Below are 18,456 nucleotides of genomic sequence, written 5' to 3' on the forward strand. Positions count from 1 at the left end.
TGACGGAAAAAGGGATGAGACAGTGATCTGTCCATATTTGTGGTAGTGGGGGGGAAACATCTAAAAAGGCCAGGTTTGTGCAAATGCTGTCCAGGGTGTGCCCGGCACAATGAGTGGGAAGGGAGACTAATTGGGAGAGACCAAAAATCTCGAGGGGGTGGCGGAAATTGAGAGTGTGTGGGTCAGTACAAGATTCCAAATGAAGATTGAAATCCCCTAGGAGGGTGAAGGAGGGGTAGTGGGTAAGGAGGGCTGCCAGGGTTTCATCAAGGGAGTCCAAGAATGAAGTGGCATTTCCAGGGGAGCGATAGACAAGTCCTCCGGAGAAAGCGGAGGAAGAGCTAATTTGGATAACAAACCCCAGGGACTCACAATCCTTAAAGGCGGCCAGATCGAATGTATGGCACTTGAATGATTTCTTTACAATGATGGCCAGCCCGCCTCACCGACCAATGGGTCTGTCCTGCCTGAAGATGGTGAAATCAGGGGGAAGGGCGGTTGCAAGATCAGGGTTAGAGGCATCATGCAACCAGGATTCGGTGATGAATAGGGCATCAAGATCGGCTGATACAATAAGGTCATGGATGTCTTGTCTGTGACATGCTAAGGATCTGGCGTTAATGAGGCCACTATTGAAAGAGGTTGTCTTAAGGCGAGTAGGAGAGGGAAGGGGAGGAATAGGGCTGACGGGACAAGAGGATGACCAACCACATGAATGACAGATAAAAGGGCCCCTGAGGTGGTCTGAAAAGGAGTAAACATAACAAGAAGGACTAGGTAAGGTAGGACGCATAGAAAGCAATGCAGAAGAGTCGTACCTGAGGACTGGGAGTGTGGGAGCACAAAGAAGTACAACAGAAACTTAATACAACCCGCTGTGCACCCCCCAACCACAGTTTTTATATGAATTAGCTATGACATGCAGAACATATAAATACGCCAGGGTTATATCTGATCATAACCCTTTGGTGGTAGAGTTAGAGATGGATGTAGCTCTCCCTTCTGCCTCCATCCGGTCATTTGATAGTGCCTTGCTGTATGACGAGGAATACATCAATCATATGAATAATTGGATATTGAGGTTCATTGCTGATAATTTAGGGAGTGTCAGGATAGAGGTAGTGCGGGATGCTTTTAAGTCGGGGGCACGGGAGGGGAGACTACTGGAGTCAGCTGGGCCCAAGAGTAAAAGGGGAAAAAACTGCTCCAAGAACTGTATGAGAAGCTAGTGGCTGCAGAAAAACAACTAATTATGGCAGTATGTAGGGGGGATGAATTAGAACAGACTCAGCTGTGTGTTGTGATTGCCAAATCAGCGATAGTTGATATTTCAGCAAAATAGTTCACAGACAAATACTCAGCCTGGAAGAATATGATGTATGAATTTAATGAAAGGGCGAGGCACCAGCTGGCCATGCGCACAAGACAAAAGTTAACATATGGTCAGATTAGGGAGATTCGGGATCCATTCAGTGGGTTGACCTCTGATCGGGTCGGCATACGAGCCTCCTTTCAAAAATGCTATCAACAATTGTATATGAAGGCGAAGTCTCAAATAGGCCAAAAATGGACAAATAACTAGAGGTTATGCCACATGGGGGATTAACTACACAAAAGAACGAACTGTTGGAGGACCCAATTTCGGGAGAAGAGGTCATTAACGCTATTGAATCTGTCCAAGATGGATCTTATACCTGGAGAGTTATATAAGGTGTTTGCCCCCCGCCTGCATGCTCTTCTGGAGGAGTTTAAAAAAAAAACACTATCAGGGAGAGATGCACCAGAGTATTGAGCTTTGGCTTATATAATAGTTTTCTCTAAGAAAGGGAAACATTCCCAAGAACTAGATTTATACCGGCCAATCAATTTTGGTTAGTAGTGACGTTAAAATCTATGCCAATGTTTTTTCCATCACAATGGCTGAGGTCATCAAGAAATTATTCTCTCCAGCTCAACATAGATTCATTCCCGGATGGAGTACAGTAGACTATTTTCATCGTGAAATCACATTATTTGATGCCGCAAGCGTAGCTGGAGATCCTATGGCTTTAATTCTACTTGACGCAGTGTAAGGTTTTGATAGGGTGTCCTGGCCTTTCCTATGGGCAGTAATGGGTAAAAAAGGTCTGGGACCAGGGTTCATTACTGCAATTCAATCTCTATGTAGCAATCCTATCACCAAGATCTCAGTAATGTGAGGGAAGTCCGATGCAGTGGCTACAGAATGTGGTACAAGACAAAGGTGTCCCTGTTCTCCTCTATTGTTCCCCTCTGCATAGATCTATTGATTAGGAAAATCACTGAGAATCCCTCAAATTTCATTGTAGAGGGGGAAAATCCTAGCCTATGCCGATGACTTGGCAGTTACCACCTCTGACCCCGAGGGTGCCATGAGAGAGAAAGAGATGTAGGGGGCAAAGTTTGGACAGTTGTCGGTTTAACTGCTAAACCAGAACAAAACCCAAACTGTGGTCAACAGAATGGTTCAACCAAGCGATAGCCTGGTGGCTTCACATGTCGTCTATCTTGGAGTGAGTATCTCCTCTGAGATAGAGACAATTGTGGAGAACAATTTGGGCCCGCTGATTCCTAGAACTAAACTGGATATTGTGAGAATGAATAACCTTAGGCTTACTCTGATTGGGACGAGGAGCAATATTGTTAAAATGCTGTTTCTACCGAAGATTTTGTACTTTTTAGGGCTATTCCCTTGGAGGATGATGGCTGCTGGTTTAAGATACTAAATCAGATTAGGTTTTTCTGGGCTTACTCACGCCCCAGAATAGCCTTATAGTTTCTGACACTCTGAGGGAATGTGGAGGCTGGGCTGTCCCAAATCTTCTTCTATATTACTGGGCCTCAGCCCTTCAACAATTGACAGTCCTGTTGAAAGGGGATGTTGAAGAAGGACCAAGTGAGGATGGTCTCCTTCAACATATGAACTATTGGTAGGAGATGAGGCCAGTGGATGTCTTCTGCATCAATTGAAGTTTGGATACTTCAAAAAGGTTACGTTTAAATCTATGATTTGTGCATACAAAGTATGGTCGGAAGTCTGGAAGAAACTTGGGTTAGGGCAACTGAACTTCTGTACTCCAATTTATAACATTACCCTGCTCCCCGATATGTTTAAGGATGGCTATGTCAGGGACTGGAAAGAACTTGTAAGACTTCATGGGCAATGCGGGCATCTCTGTATGTGAAGAAATTAAAAGTAAGTTTAGGTTGGAGTACAAGGAATTTTTTAGGTATCTGCAAATAAGAGATTTCCTGAAAATAAAGGTGGGAGATGAGTGTTTTTTTTTAGATTTGGTGAGATTGACTTACAATTCAAATCTCAACCCTTGCTGGGTATACTATATAGGATGCAGAATGCCAGGACGGTGGATGACTTAGCTAAGCATATTAGTAGGTGGGAAGAAATCTTACGAGTGGGTATAGGGGAGTGCAAATACTCTTTGGGGCATATTACCAACAAGTAGCGATAATTATCGCTAAATAAGCTTAGCGACAATTTTTTTATCGCTGCCTATGGCTGGATATGTTAGCGGAGAAAACATGCTATTAGCAACGTTTTTCTCCATTGTGCTAAAATATCCAGCGATAGCGGCAAAATGCGGGAATATCGCTGAGAATACAGCGATATTCACGCATTAGCGACAAAATGCTCTTAGCCATGTTATCCACCTCCCATTGGATAACATGGCTAAGAACTGGTCTGAGCAGTCGTTGGTTTTTGGCGATAGCGGGAATATTTCCATCGATACGCCTGCCTTGCTAATAGGCAATAGCGACGTTAGCGACTGCTTTCAGTCGCTTACAGGTTGGGTACGCCCACTTTGCATGTCATTAGCGATAAATTTCGTAAACATGCAAAGCGGGCCCCAAACCGCTCGCTATCGCCTAAAAGCTGTCGCTAACATCAGTTAGCGACAGCTTGCTAATAGAGCGATAGAATTATCGCCGCTTGGTGGCCGAAAACGGCCTCAAAACCAGCGATAATTGCCTACCGCCACCCTTGGAAATATGCCCCTTTGAGTTTTGCACAATCCACTTTAGTTGCAGCTAACCTACAGATGAAATATTTCAAAGCTTGGTATAATCTTTATATTACTCCAACAAAAATAGTGAAATGGGGAGGGGTTGCTGGAACACTGATGCAGCTTCTACGCGGTGGACCTTATTAACATGTGTGCCACCTCCCCTAGCATTGACAGCCGCATAAAGGATGTAGGTAGAACAATAGAGACACAGTTGGGGTTTTGGGTTGCAGTTACTCCCCAGCTCATCATCCTAGGGGTAGGCGAGGACTGGATACCAAGCAATGCCCAGGCCATTATGTTTGTTGGTATGACATTACTAAGGCTCTGTATGGCCACAGGATAACTAGTCTCAGTCCCGATCATAATTCAGCATTGAATGGCTCAACTCTTAGCTGTATATCATATGGAATCAGCAGTTTATGTTCAGAAGGACAGGGTAGCAAAGACATGGGGGCTGGAAATCTGGGCACCTTTGAGGAACTGGATAAGAGATTTGGATGGGGATGCTATGGATGGGGAAGGTGCTCGGGGGTGTAGGCCGGGGTTGGAAGGGAGCGTGACAGCCTAGGCCATTACCGGTAGGGGCAAGTTCTCATGATAAACTTGTTCTGATGATTTCTTTTATTCTTTCCTGTATGTTAGAGTTTTTTTTGTTTTCCGTCATTTGTAACTTTCTCAATAGATGAATTTGATTTTTCTTGGCTTGGAACGGTTTAGAGAGAGGGGATTGGACTGGGGGATTTGTATGTTAAAATCAGACCAACTATGACTTTATCTATTCTTGCAGGCTGCCCTTACCCAAGTTTATGTTTTAATGTTTGATGGCCTAAACACTTCCTCTATGTGGATATTACCCCTTTTGCAATGTCAGGAGACATCCTGAGGGAAATAGGGCAGCATTATTAAGAGAAGAAAAGCAGTTTCTAAGTTAATTCTTTTTACCTGTCTGATTATCAATTATAAGGGATAGTTCATGCATTACCTACTGGCCCCATGTCACCAACTCCTACTTATTTTTAAGAGATGTAATCCACAAAAATAAAGAATCATGTTATTCTTAAAACATTATCCAAAGAAAGAGGAAAGAGGTGGCAATTCTAAAGTATAATATATGCTATGGTATATACCAAATAACAAGCAATGAGTCCACTACCCCATTTTCCTTTTCCTTTCCATTTCCCACTCATTCCTTCCCTTAACTAATTGTTGCAGGATAACAGTGTACATACTTGGGCAATATTAGGTTGCCAGATATGTTTCAAGTGTTTTCATAACCAACTCCAAATGAGTCAAACTATCCTGTGTCTCAATACCTATGGGAATATGAAAGACTATAATGATAACATTGAACACTGTATGACATGGAGTTTATCGAAACAGATGCTCTGAAATGGAGAGATCATATCCACATACTTGAACTCAAAATCTCTATGGCTTCAAACGTAATCTATAGGAGTCTGCAGGCCTCTGCTTTGGGATTCATAAGGCAGTTAGAATAGTGTTCAGCACATAAAATAGATGCTTTTCTCTAACGAGGTTCTCCTTCAATGACTAGAGAGTTTTGTGGCCTAAAGGCATACATTTGATCCTATACATTCCTATAAAAACAAACAATTAGAATAGTTCCCTAATGCTGGCTGACTGTACAAAATAGGGGACACCTAATGAAAAGTGAAAGATGAAGTTTTGAAGGAAGATGAAGACAGGGACATTATATATTAGGTATAGGTATTATCATACTTTCATTAGTATTGTTTTCCCTACTAGATAAATGGTTAATAGAATGGGCAGGGAGCTTGGTTCCCTATTTTGAGTTCCCAAAGACGTTTTAGACCTACCATATATTCTGTATATGCAAATATCTTCTACATGTCAACCACCAATTTGTTCTTCTTGTGTTGTCTATCATATTTGTAGACTATTCTCTCCGGTGTAAAGCATTCACTTGAGCTACTTTACATATTTGATTTTCCAAAATCTTGCTCATGATCCTGTGCACTTCAAAGTGGTCTGCTGTGTTTATAGAGTGGGATTAGTAGCTTTTTTTCAACATCAAATCACAGAAAGTGCTCAGAAGGCAGATGTTGTTAATATAATACTTTCCATTTCTGTTTAGACCTGTGGATTGTGGCCTGGACAATGGGGGGATTATTCACAAATGTACATATACACACATTTATTTACTGACATGTATACTTACTACTACTACACCTAGATGCAAGTCTTCCCTTTTTTGGTATTCATCTTTTAACTTTACATGTAGGAGTATCTTCTCCCTCATGGTACATTTAAACACAGAAATAATGAATAGCAATCAAGTGGAACGGTATGTCTTGCTCCACATGAACAAATCTACACATGTATTTTATAATTTGTAAATCAGACCCTATAGGTAAAGCAAATGCATTAATTGATTAAGTTGAAAAGAAATCTATTGAACATGTTTTTGAAAGGACCAATGAGAACCTGAAAAAGAATCATAAAAATGCAAAGCACAAACATGGAATGCAATTGAAAACTTGGAAATATGGCCTTTATAGTCTTGGTATCACTATCATGCTGTCCTTGCCTTGGGCTGTTAGGAAGGTGCACGGAATTTGCACCTGAAAGGGTGCATCAATAAACCCTCTTTTCCCAGAGGAAACCAAAATGCATGGTCAAAAGTGATAGGCTGACCAAAGCTTCCCTAGGTTCCACAACCAAAATAATGAATCCACTCAGTGCCTCCTTTTATTTAAGCCACAGTTGCTGGTGTGGTTGTGTTATGGCATGAATGTGTGCACCCATGCATGCATGTGTGCGCTAGCGTGTGTGAGTGCAATTTGCTGAGACATGTCACTAATCATAGGAAATCGGAACACATGGATAATGGAGTATCAGCAGGCCAATCAGAACTGTATGCTGTTGGGTCTTCAGGTCTTTGAACAATTGGCATATTATAAGCTAGTTTAATATCTCTGTCAATTAACACAGTGTTTTGTGATAATTATTGTCTTCCAATATGTTTTCTGCTTTCAGGGATCATTTATACAGGATACTGGATTTGTTCGCAACATCACCCCACCAGAAGTCCCTCCCTGCAACAGTTCAGAGACATCAAGCACTGCGCCGACTATGTCACCAATGACTGTAGCTTATTGCCCCAATGGACAATACCCTTCATCAGGACACCTTTGCCTCTCACTGTTTCTCCTGTCAACATTCTCTGTCATTGTTTTGTCATTTTAGATTTCCAAAGGCTAAATATATGTACACCAAATAGTACTGGGTAAATGCAATAGGAATGGAAGCACACAATATAAAACATACATATATAATTTATAAATGTGTGTGCATGTGTTTATGGGTTGAATTTTCTTCACATTAGCCACTTGGTCCCCTTTGCTTACTTATCCAGAATATCTCTGAAAATAGCAAAACACATCCATTTACAAACTATTTAACGTAGTAAGTTAATTAAAAATTGAGTTTAGAGCAGCTATGATGAAAACATGTGATATTTGCCAAAACCGCTTTTTTTCGGCTCTATGTTCCGCAAACTTTGCCCAAGTGCATTATTGCACTTCAAACAGAAAACACTTTTACATGAGAACCAGACGTTACGGGCCCAATTCAGAACTTTTACCCTGAAGTCTAACTTTAGGCCTGAAGTATAACTTTAGACCTGATTTACAAAGGCGCTTTGTATGCGAATGTCCGACAAAATATAGAAAGACAAAATATACACCTACAAAAATATCGGAACAAAAATCCTATCTACAACATGGTAAGCAAAGAAATATTGGAAAAAAAATACAGATGTCAAAAATATCGTTTAAAAAAAAAAAAAAATTTACATAAAAAAATTATGTAAAATAAAGAATATAATAATTAAAAATATAATAAACATAGTTAAAAGTACTTTATAATATTAAAAATGAATAAGTAATATACAAAATGTAATACAAATTTCATTAAACATATACAATGTAATATAGATACTTAATCAATTTTAATATTTATTTTATTACTTTATAAATAATTAAAATTATTTTGAATTACAAATTCATCTATACACATAAATAACAAATACAAATTAAATAATTATGCAAACAAATTAAAAAAAGAAATGTACTTTTAATATTTGTAAAATTAATTAAATACTACTTTAACTAAAACAATACAAAACATATTAAATAACAGAGGGAATAAAATACTATTACGACTGCAAAAAAAATACCAGTAAGGAAAATGTTGGATAGCGTAGGGGTAAAAATTACTATTCCCACTCCAAAGAGTGCAACCATAGGGAAAGTGTTGGATAGCGTAGGGGTAAAAATTACTATTCCAACTCCAGAGAGTGCAACAGTAGGGAAAGTGTTGGATAGCGTAGGGGCAAAAATTACTATTCCCATTCCAAAGAGTGCAACAGTAGGGAAAATGGATGGCGTAGGGGTTAAAAATTACCATTCCAACTCCACAGAGTGCAACAGTAGGGAAAGTGTTGGATAGCGTAGGGGTAAAAATTACTATTCCCATTCCAAAGAGTGCAACAGCAGGGAAAATGTTGGATGGCGTAGGGGTTAAAAATTACTATTCCCACTCCAGATAGTGAAACAGTGTTGGATAGTGTAGGAGTAACATTACTATTCCAACTCCAGAGAGTGAAACAGTAGGAAAAGTGTTGGATAGTATAGAAGTAAAAAATAACATACTTATAAATAAAATGCTTACAAATAAATTAATATTTAAAAATATTTAATACATTAATTAATAAGCAAATCCAAAATAATTACAAATACCAAGAAATAATTATTAAAAACATAATTACCAATGAATAATTAATATCCAATAAATTACTTATTACTACACAACTATAAATGTAATAACTACTTAATTACATATCAATTACTTTACACACTATTCCCTTTAAACGCACAACAAACTCCAATAATAAAATAATACACTTAACATAATTATCAATTAATCAATTAATACAAATTAATTACCAATTAATACAAATTAATTACCAGTAATAATTGATTAACAATAATATAATTAGCAAAAACAAATAATGAAAATAAATTATTACTCAATTTCATTTAAATTACTTCCCATTCTATTCCCCTATAAACCCATAACCCACTACAGAACATAATTACAAATTAATCAATTAATTAACATTTATTACCAATTAATAAAAATTAATTACCAATTCATGAAAATTAATTTGTAATTCCTAAAAATTAATAAATAATTTAGTATAATTAAATTACTTCCCACCCTATTCCCCTATAATCCCACAACCCGCTACGGTACTAAAATACAAAATGTACTTAAATTACATACAAATTAATAAAATACATATTAAATACATAATAATACACATAAAAATTATATAAAAATCAATATTAGTAACCAATATTAATAACATCGATATAAGTACCATCAATATTACTTACATCGATATTACCAAAATCGATATTACTTACCTTCGATATTCTGTCCTTTCGATATTAAAAAAATTGATATTACTTACCTTCTACATTCTGTCCCTTCGATTTTAAAACCCCGATATTATTGTAGGTTGATATTAAAACAAATTAATATTTTTTCTGCCTACTCTGTATGAGCCATAATCGTCCTGTAGTTGTGGGGGAGTCTCTACACTTGAAGCGGAATCTCTGCACTGCGAATTCTCATTGTAGATATTCTGATCCGGATGAAGAGACTCATGATTGTGGAGGTCCTTTGTAAATCAGGCTACTTGTCCATACCTGACGTCTAAGTTCAGACATCAGGTCTACGTTTACCTTTGTGGATTGGCCCTATATTTTTGGCACAGGGAGGTTATGGGATGTGTCCAGAACATGGCTGCCCTAAGTCTTCAGCTCTGCCCACCAGCCCACATCTCCTTCTTACTAATTCTATTAAGCTTTCATTTTGTTGATTCTTGATTTGAAGGACCTCATTTTGAATGGTTCAGCAGACCATTGCCTAGAGCGCTTATTAACAAATGTTAGTCAAGCCAATAGGTCTGAGATCTAAACTGCTGAACTTTTTGAAGATGCATACGCATGCATTCAATGGAAATTTTGTGATGGACCATCTCATGAAGAAAATCCATTCCAAGATGTCCACTAGTTTCATGATACATGTTCTTAGATGCACGCACATGCATTGTGACCACAGTCTAAACTTTTAATCTTTCAATCTTATATGGAAGATGCCTGTGTTACAATGATAAAATGAAATACAATACTTCAAAAAAGAAAAAGATGAAAAAGGTGTATGAAGTGTAAAAATGATGTCAGGGGCATGATTGCATTTTGCAGCTAGAAGCCCTTCTTAAACAATATATTTAAGGGGGCTTGCTACAGTATTGGGGAGACAGAGTTTTCAGTGACTGAATATTCAGTAAGTGGTAAATATAATAGAAGGAGATTAGATTAGAAACTAAAGAGAAGAAAGGACATCAGTATGTACACTCACTTTATGTATTGTCAGGGTGCTTTGTTAATACAGAAGGGCTGCAGATGCTTATGCTACCCATACTGTAGTGCAGATTGCACTGGCACACATATAGCTCTGGAGGGAAATTAACAGGGAGTTCACTCATATGCATTGGGTTGAAGCATTTTGCACATGATGGAATAATGTACAGCTGCATACTGACTGATTTACAGTTGGAGGCAGCCAGGCAGCAGAGCTGTCAAATAATGCACTTACTGTGCACCACAATGTGGCATTGCACAGTCAGTTTCCCCCTGAGGGTGACCCTTGAAATGGAGGAAAAGGAGTCCCCTTGAACTCCCCTGACATCCCCCTGCAGGCAGATATAGTTACATACTGCTTCCCACCAGCAGAGTCCCCCTTTCCAGTGCTGGCTGGTTGATGCCTGCACAGTGAAAGGTGGACTGGCTTCTTCAAACAGCAAGTCCACCTTACACTAATGTCCTTCCCTCAGGGCAGGCACAAGTTTGCAGCTGTGTGGTGGAGACTCAGTCTGCACCTTGCGCAGTCTGTTAAAGGTGTGATATGGTGCACATCCATCAGGTCAGTGCGTACTATTCATAACAGATGCCCAGGTAAAGACATTTGGTTTGTGGGGCTTGGGCAGTATTCACAACTTAGAGATCAGAGATGAATGAAAAACATAATTTAAAGAGACAGGAATGGAGCAAACTTGCCGCTCAGAGATAGAGAAGGATGGGTGAGTAAGACCCTACTGAGTGAGTAGATGAATCTATGATGAAGATGTACCTATCAAAATTGTAGCAGGTGTAGTGGTCCAGGAATTTAGAGGGCTTGCTGCATCCCTATTAGTAGCTGTTGTTTCCACTCCCAAACCTGATTAATGGGGACCCAGCTTCTTGCTTGTATTAGGTTCCTTGCCTCCTTTTGTACACTACTGAGGGGGTACTGAGTTCATTCTGTTTTTTTTGCTGCAAGAAGTAACCCAGTGGAAAAATTGATTTGCAAGCATGGACAGGTTCTGGGCCACAGTCCAGGAATTTCACTTCATGAACATGCTCAAAATATAAAAAAAATGCTTCTGAATGACACCATCAATTACATGCATTCCATGTGCATCACTAACATGCATGTCATTCACTGACCAAAATGGTTTGTGATATATTTTGATGCAGGGGTTCAACATTGCTAGCAAACATGTTAAATATTGCAAGATGTATTATTTATTCATTGTTATCTTATTTTGACCAATATCAAAATTAACCATTCTATATGACCTTCCAAGGATGTGAGATATTAATTTTTGGTGCAAGTTTGCAATTTGAGGTTTCCTGAAGTGTTGTGTGTCAGATATGTGATCTTGATGTTACACTGATGAGCCACATATGGGCATCAGCAATTACAGTGATACCTAAAGGCAGGTCTGAAAGGGTTGTGTATGTGATGAGTTCTAAATGGATCTACTGAGTTAAAACAGGTTTCATTCATGAATGAATATCAATATCTCTAGGTCAATATTTTGAAGGGATCAGAAGACCTTGATCTCTTGTCTTTGGCACTGTTGTCTCTTCTTGTACTTCCTTTCTGTCATTTGTTTGGATCTGGGAGGGTCTGCCCCTCCTCCCTGCCAAGTAAGTGATCTATTGTAGATTTTGTCTTGTATTCATCTGTTAATTTTTTGGGGCATATCGAACAATGTAGTTCATTGAAAAAATACATATTAACATCTTCTTCGAACATGCATGGTCAACAACAGATTAACTACACAATTCATAAAATATGATGTCAGGAAATAACCTTCCAATAAATAAAAACTGATTTAAAAAACTGCAAAAAGTGGCAAATCTAAAATAGTGCAAGATAAAACAAAGTAGGGATACCATACTAAATGACCTTAACTCGTAATACCTTAAGTACAACATAACACTATTCAGTATACCATTTTAACTTACACAAATCATAAACGCCCTCAAAGTGGTTAAAAATGAGTGTAGCTTGTAGGAAAAAAAGAAGTCCAAGGTTAAAAGACACACAGGGATGTTTTAAAAGGCACTAGGACAACAATGAGCTCATGTCATGTGGCTGAAAAGGGGAATGATACAGGGGATACTGCATTCTGTCTTAATTTCCATGCAGCATACAACAATGTGCATACTGCAATCACCCCCCCCCCCCATAGAAGCACTTTTCTAAATGTGCAGTTCCATTACACACTCCGTCAGCGTGAGGCACACTTAGGTCCTGGCTTGGAGTAAGTCATGCAGAAGAATAAAAGGTTTTCTTCTGTCTCATCAACTTGCCGACAAGCCAGACACAAGTTAGATTTATTCCGATAATGACAACCATGCTGAAGTGAATTTGGTAACTGGAAAAATACCACATCTAAATTGCAAGAAAATAGGTTTCTTGAACGTGAGGAGAGATGTAATTTAAAAAAGTATCACCCCTGAAAATGTTTTTGTTTAGATTAAATGACTTACAGCACCCACCCACCCATAGAGTAAGAAAGCTCCGAATGGGTGTTAAATTAAGTCCAAAACCTATGGTTAACAGCCTCTGATATAGAGGATAGAACAAAAAAATCATCATGCCAGAAATTGCTCTATTCCGGGTCCTTCGGTGACTGAACCAGCCAAGGTGTCTTCAGAGTACTACCAACGCTCAAGATATCACAAAGGGCTTCCCTGTGTGAGTTGTAAATCCTCAATGGACTATTTGCGAAGTCAATGAAGTATAAGTCTTAACCTAGCCAACTCGGTAATGGTCTTAAGAGCAAAGTCTAATCCAAGAAGAAGTAAAGGAGTACCTAGCCCCGTAGAAACGTGTGCCCCGACCTGGGGTGGCAGAGTGGGCTAAAGAACGGTGATGGATTAAACCCAGCTCTTTTGACTGGGTGTGAGTGTTTGATTGGTTAAGATGCTCCGTCCATCACCACCCCCTTTTGTACCTCTTAAAAAATAGTTGTCATCCACCCTTAAACTAGTAGTGGATCACAGACCACATAGTTCTGATTCATATAATACCGCACTCCTGGCTTGAGCTTTACATATTTCTATCTCTGGTGAGTCTGGGTGAAAGGGAGCCCTCTTACGAAATCTGAGGATGGCAGAAGCCCAGTTCTTTGTCAGGAGACAGCTTTTGGAGATCTGGCATACCTACAACTCTGAGTCCAACAATCAATAGTCAAACTCCTTTACCATCTCTTGTGACTCACTGTTTTTGCGTGTTATTATCTAGCTCGTGTATATCAAAAAACAGCTGAAACCTAAGTTTGTAGGCCTGAGCTTGTTTTTGAAAGAAGGAGCATGTCATCTGCAAAAAATAGTGCTGGGTCCTCGAGCCTGCTAGAATTGGTGAGTCATTAACACAACTCAACAGAACTGTTGTCACAACAAACATTTGTTGATAAATAAAAGAAAAAGATTCAGGACCAGAACACAACCTTGGTGGACTCCTTTGTTGATGTCAATTTCCTTGGTCAATTGGCCATTTGGTTCCATATTTTTTTATTTCTGGATCATTTTTATTCTATGACCTTTTACCATTTCAACAAACCTTTCTTCAAAAATTCCTTCCTTTTTCTTTTCACCTGTCCTTTCTGCTGTGTTTTTTTCATGTTTCCTTTCTTTTATGTCTCTTTCCCTCCTTTTTCCTGGCATCCTAGCTTGCATCTTTCCTTCTTCCCAGCTTCCTTACTTCTTTCTATCATGCATCCTTTCCCATACCTCTAATTATCATGCCACTACCAATATGTCTCCAAATACCTTTTTTTGCTGCCTCACTTTCTCTTTCTGTACTTTATCAATTACTGCCTCCCTCCCTCAGCTCTACTCTTCCCTGATGTTCCTTTACAGCATCATAGATATGCTTTTCTCAGCAGCCTGCAAGACAGAAGAACATTTTCGCAGGACAAAGCTGACCAGTTCATTAGGCTTACAACTTCCATAGCTTCTAATGGTTGGGGTTCACAATGTCCTTGAGACCATCACACATACTTCTTGCTGCATAAAGAATAGATTATTGATCACGTGTGAATAAATAATTTTGTGTAAGTACCTGCATTCCTTGATGAATTGTGACAATAAATAAAGAACTTTGGAAGTGATCAAAGTGATCAAAACTGTTGATGTCTTTCTAGAATTTGTATACATTTTGGTTGAGTATTGAATACGCTATATTATACATAATTTATACTAAATCAAGTAATATAAAATATGGAATAATGCAACCTTAATCAGACCCCCCAGGATATAGCGACATGGATTAGCAAATTTAGCGGCACAAATTTTGATATTTAGTGGCACAAATATGGGAATTTAGAGGCATTTTTGCCGCACTTTATTTTACTCATATCCATTCATTTTTAGCCTTGAATCAATGGAAACTCTTTTAACAGACTGTTCCACTTTGAATAGGCAACCTGGGATATGGAACAGAGAAGCAGCCCACAGGTGAAGGCTATCATACCATGGAAATGCAATCCTCCATTTGCTTTAGTGTAGGTTGGTCGCCGTTATCACACCTTTTGACACATCGCGGGACCGGTGTTTGGCACATCCTTAACACTTTCGCCTGAGAGTCTGAGGGCAGCTGGACGCCGCTTTCATGGACAGGTCATGGCCCATTCAACAGGCTCGCCAACTCTGAGAAAAATACCTGCCTATATTGGTATGCAAACCTTTTGAAATCCTACCTCGCCCAATTTATTTTAAAGCTCGTAATGTTTCTAGTTTCTTCTTCCCGCATCTCAAAGCTTACTTCCTGATTTGCAGAAGGGAAGAATATTTGTAAAAAATCCTGTCACGTTTACCTCAATTTGTAACAAGCAAATATACAGAATTTAGCACACAATCCCTGGTAACCCCTAGTTTTACTGCAGAGTATTTAAAGAAACATGTTAACTCTGTCCAGGAACGAAATGTCTAATAAGCAGAGGTGAGCGAGCCAATAAATTAACCACAAGCTGAGCTAAGGTTCAGGATTGGCTCGAAGAGTCCATGCACGAACCTAGCCTTGAAAATATTTGGCATCTCACTGTATTGTACTCCCATTTATAGAGTGTTTACTACCCCTGACGAGGCGCTGCATTCTCCCGTTTCCCTGTGCATTGTTTACTAAAACCACGGGTGGCCTTTGTCAGTCAAGGGTTTATCTATCAGTATCTCCTGGAATAAACCACGCCAGGGTGATTACGGTGAGGGGTGTGAGCCTTGCAACGCCGCATGGCGTGAGAAGGCAGAGCTGCATGCCCGGCTTTGATGTTTGGGCAGAAGTGACTCAGGCCCCCTCTCTCTGGCTGTCACACCTTGCGCGCCTGGGTGGTATGGCATGCTTGAATTTTCCAATTTTAAAGGTTGGAAGGGCCTATGTAGGCGGTGGAGGAGGGGGAAAGGGGAAGAAAAAGGGTGTGTTGTTGGCTGGGGGAGTACGTAGCACATGCTTGTTTTCAGCCAGTGCTTCGTACCTGCGAGCATGTTTTACCAGTACAAACAAACAGGCCGAGGCCCTAAGTCGATTCCACCTGTCCGCATAAATGCTGACTGTGTGTTTACCGAATTTATGGCCTCTTGTATTGATTTGCGATGTGTGCAGATATTCATTCTAGCCTGACTCTGAACACATTTTTGCTGCGTGCCAAGAATACTTTGTTTACTTAAGTCACCCAGTGACGCCGGGAGCTGGCCCGGCTTCAGGCGGTCTGTGAGACAAGTAGCCAGTTGGTTTAGATTCAGGCCCAGTGATCCCTCACAGTGGAAAGAGGTCTCAGGGTCGTACATTGCCGATTTCACTGGCATATTTGTAAAAATTGCAACATTTTTACAAAAGTGCCGATTTTGTAGGCACTTTTGTAAAAATCGCGGCATTTTTACAAAAGTGCTGATTTCACGGCGAACCGCGAACTCGCGAAATCCTGGTAGGGTCTGCTTAATGTAATGCAAGAGTTTTGGTGAAAATCTAGGCCACTCGAACTTGTGTCTGGAAAAATGAAGTAATCAGAACTCTGAGGAGCAAATTTACTAACATGTGAGACAACATAGCACATCAACAGCACTGGATCAAATAGAGAGAGAGAGATGGGATGAGCCATATTTACTAGGATTTGCCATGTTCGTGCTCTCTCTCCCCTGCCGCACTGTGTGAAGCCTAGCCATGATGCAGGCACCCCTATGGCATGGTGCAAGGGTGCCTACATTGCGGACAGGGCTGGTTCTGTGCAGGGATGGACACCTTACTGCACAAAAGCAATAATCTGATGCTTTTTCTCTTCTCTGCAGTATGCAGCACACATAAAAAGAGAAATAAATGAGAAGAAAAACATATTTCTCCTTGTTAGGCCTCCCCTCTGAAGGTGTATAATTTTGACACATTCTCAGGTTTGATAATGTTAGTTAATCTAGGAATGCAGCAAAAACCATGAGTGGATGCGTTAGAACCCACAAGCGCCATCTATGGAACACCTTTCCAGGGAAGAGTAACACAAGGAGGTGATTGCGCAACCTTGCTTTACTCCAGATTTACTACGCCTCGCAGGGCCATGCACGGTGGGTCTGCATGGCACAGTAAATCTCACTTAAGGGCATGTGTTGGTCTTGCTGTCAATGCAACAGCAAAGCAAGCCCTTGATAAATAGGACCCTTTATGTCGTTGTACACTTGTTAATTCATTCAAATCATTAATTATTCTGTATGGTCCGGATTCAAAGCATCTTTGAGTATCAAAATGCGCCAAACAGTCATTTGAGTGCTGTGAATCGAGAATGTGGCGTTCCTGCTGTTGTACGAGTAGTTCAATTAATACAAATTGGGATTATTGGGAGATAATAATAATAATAATAATAATAACATCATTTGTATAGCGCCTGGTTACATTAGGCAACAGTGTGTCCCCGCGCATAAAAACTAATTGCTAGCACAGAACCCCAGAGAAAAGGCCGCTGAAGGAAAGGGCGCAGGACCTCAGAGTTTTGGAAAAAGCTAGGTTTTCAGTTTGCGTCTAAAGATTCCTTCAGATGGCTCCATCCGGAGCTCAATGGGGAGGTCATTCTACTGTTTTCTGGCCAAGTATCTGAATGACCGACCCCCATCCATGCCCGTTGGATTCTGGGCACCTGAAAGAGCATACGGCCCTGAGATCGTAAATAACGATTAGGGTAGTACTTGGTAAGCAATTTTTGAAGATATACTGGACCTCTATCATAAGCAATGCGATGGGTTATACACATGCTTTTAAATATAATGCACTCTCGTATGGTGAGCCAGTGAAGGCGCGTTAAGGCTTGTTTCCCTGAAGATCTTCTAGGGAGGTTAAGAGCCAGTCTAGCTGCTGCGTTTTGAACGCATTGACGCCTATGAAGACCCTTCCTACTCAGACCAAGATACAAAGCGTTACTATAGTCGAGATGGGGCGTCACCAGAGTATGAATTAGCGTTTTCCTGCTGACTGCAGGAAGCGAGTCCAAGGGTCTTGCGTAAGATCTTAAGGATCCCATAGCATTTCCCTGCTATCCCTCTAGTGTGATGTTCAAAGGATAGAGTCTCGTCCAGTTTGACCCCTAAATTATTAACCTGTTCCAATGGTTTGGGAATAGTGCCAAGTTCTTTAGGCCACCATGCCGATGACCAGATGGATGGGGATTTCCCCAACACCAGAAGTTCAGTTTTATTAGCATTGAGGCGTAGACAATTTGTATTCATCCAACCCGCTAGTCCGCTCAGACAGGCTGTAAAGTTGGCTGAAGCCTCTTCCGGGGGCTGAGACAGTGTGACTACCAGCTGGGTGTCATCCGCATATGACGCTATCTCAACCACGTACGTAGCAACCAACTTGGCCAGGGGTGCCATATATAGGTTAAATAAAGTTGGGCTCAAAATGGAGCCCTGAGGCACCCCATGTTTGAGCGAACGCACCTTAGATTTAAAAGGTGAACAGCAGACTTGGAATTGCCTATTCGCCAGGAATG

At 40.1% G+C, this 18,456-nt stretch overlaps 1 protein-coding gene across 1 annotated transcript in view; it reads left to right on the forward strand.

Annotated features, from left to right (window-relative positions):
* LOC147700822 (putative DBH-like monooxygenase protein 2) overlaps positions 1-7,368 on the forward strand; it is a 166,927-nt gene extending 159,559 nt beyond the window's left edge. Inside the window, exon 13 of the mRNA XM_086929742.1 lies at positions 7,062-7,368. Within this exon, the coding sequence (XP_086785868.1) occupies positions 7,062-7,271 (210 nt within the window). The 3' untranslated portion in view covers positions 7,272-7,368. The remainder of the gene's footprint in view (positions 1-7,061) is intronic.
* Positions 7,369-18,456: the final 11,088 nt, after the last annotated feature.

This window comes from Lissotriton vulgaris, chromosome 7, assembly GCF_964263255.1.
Source record: "Lissotriton vulgaris chromosome 7, aLisVul1.2, whole genome shotgun sequence".
Taxonomy (NCBI): domain Eukaryota; kingdom Metazoa; phylum Chordata; class Amphibia; order Caudata; family Salamandridae; genus Lissotriton; species Lissotriton vulgaris.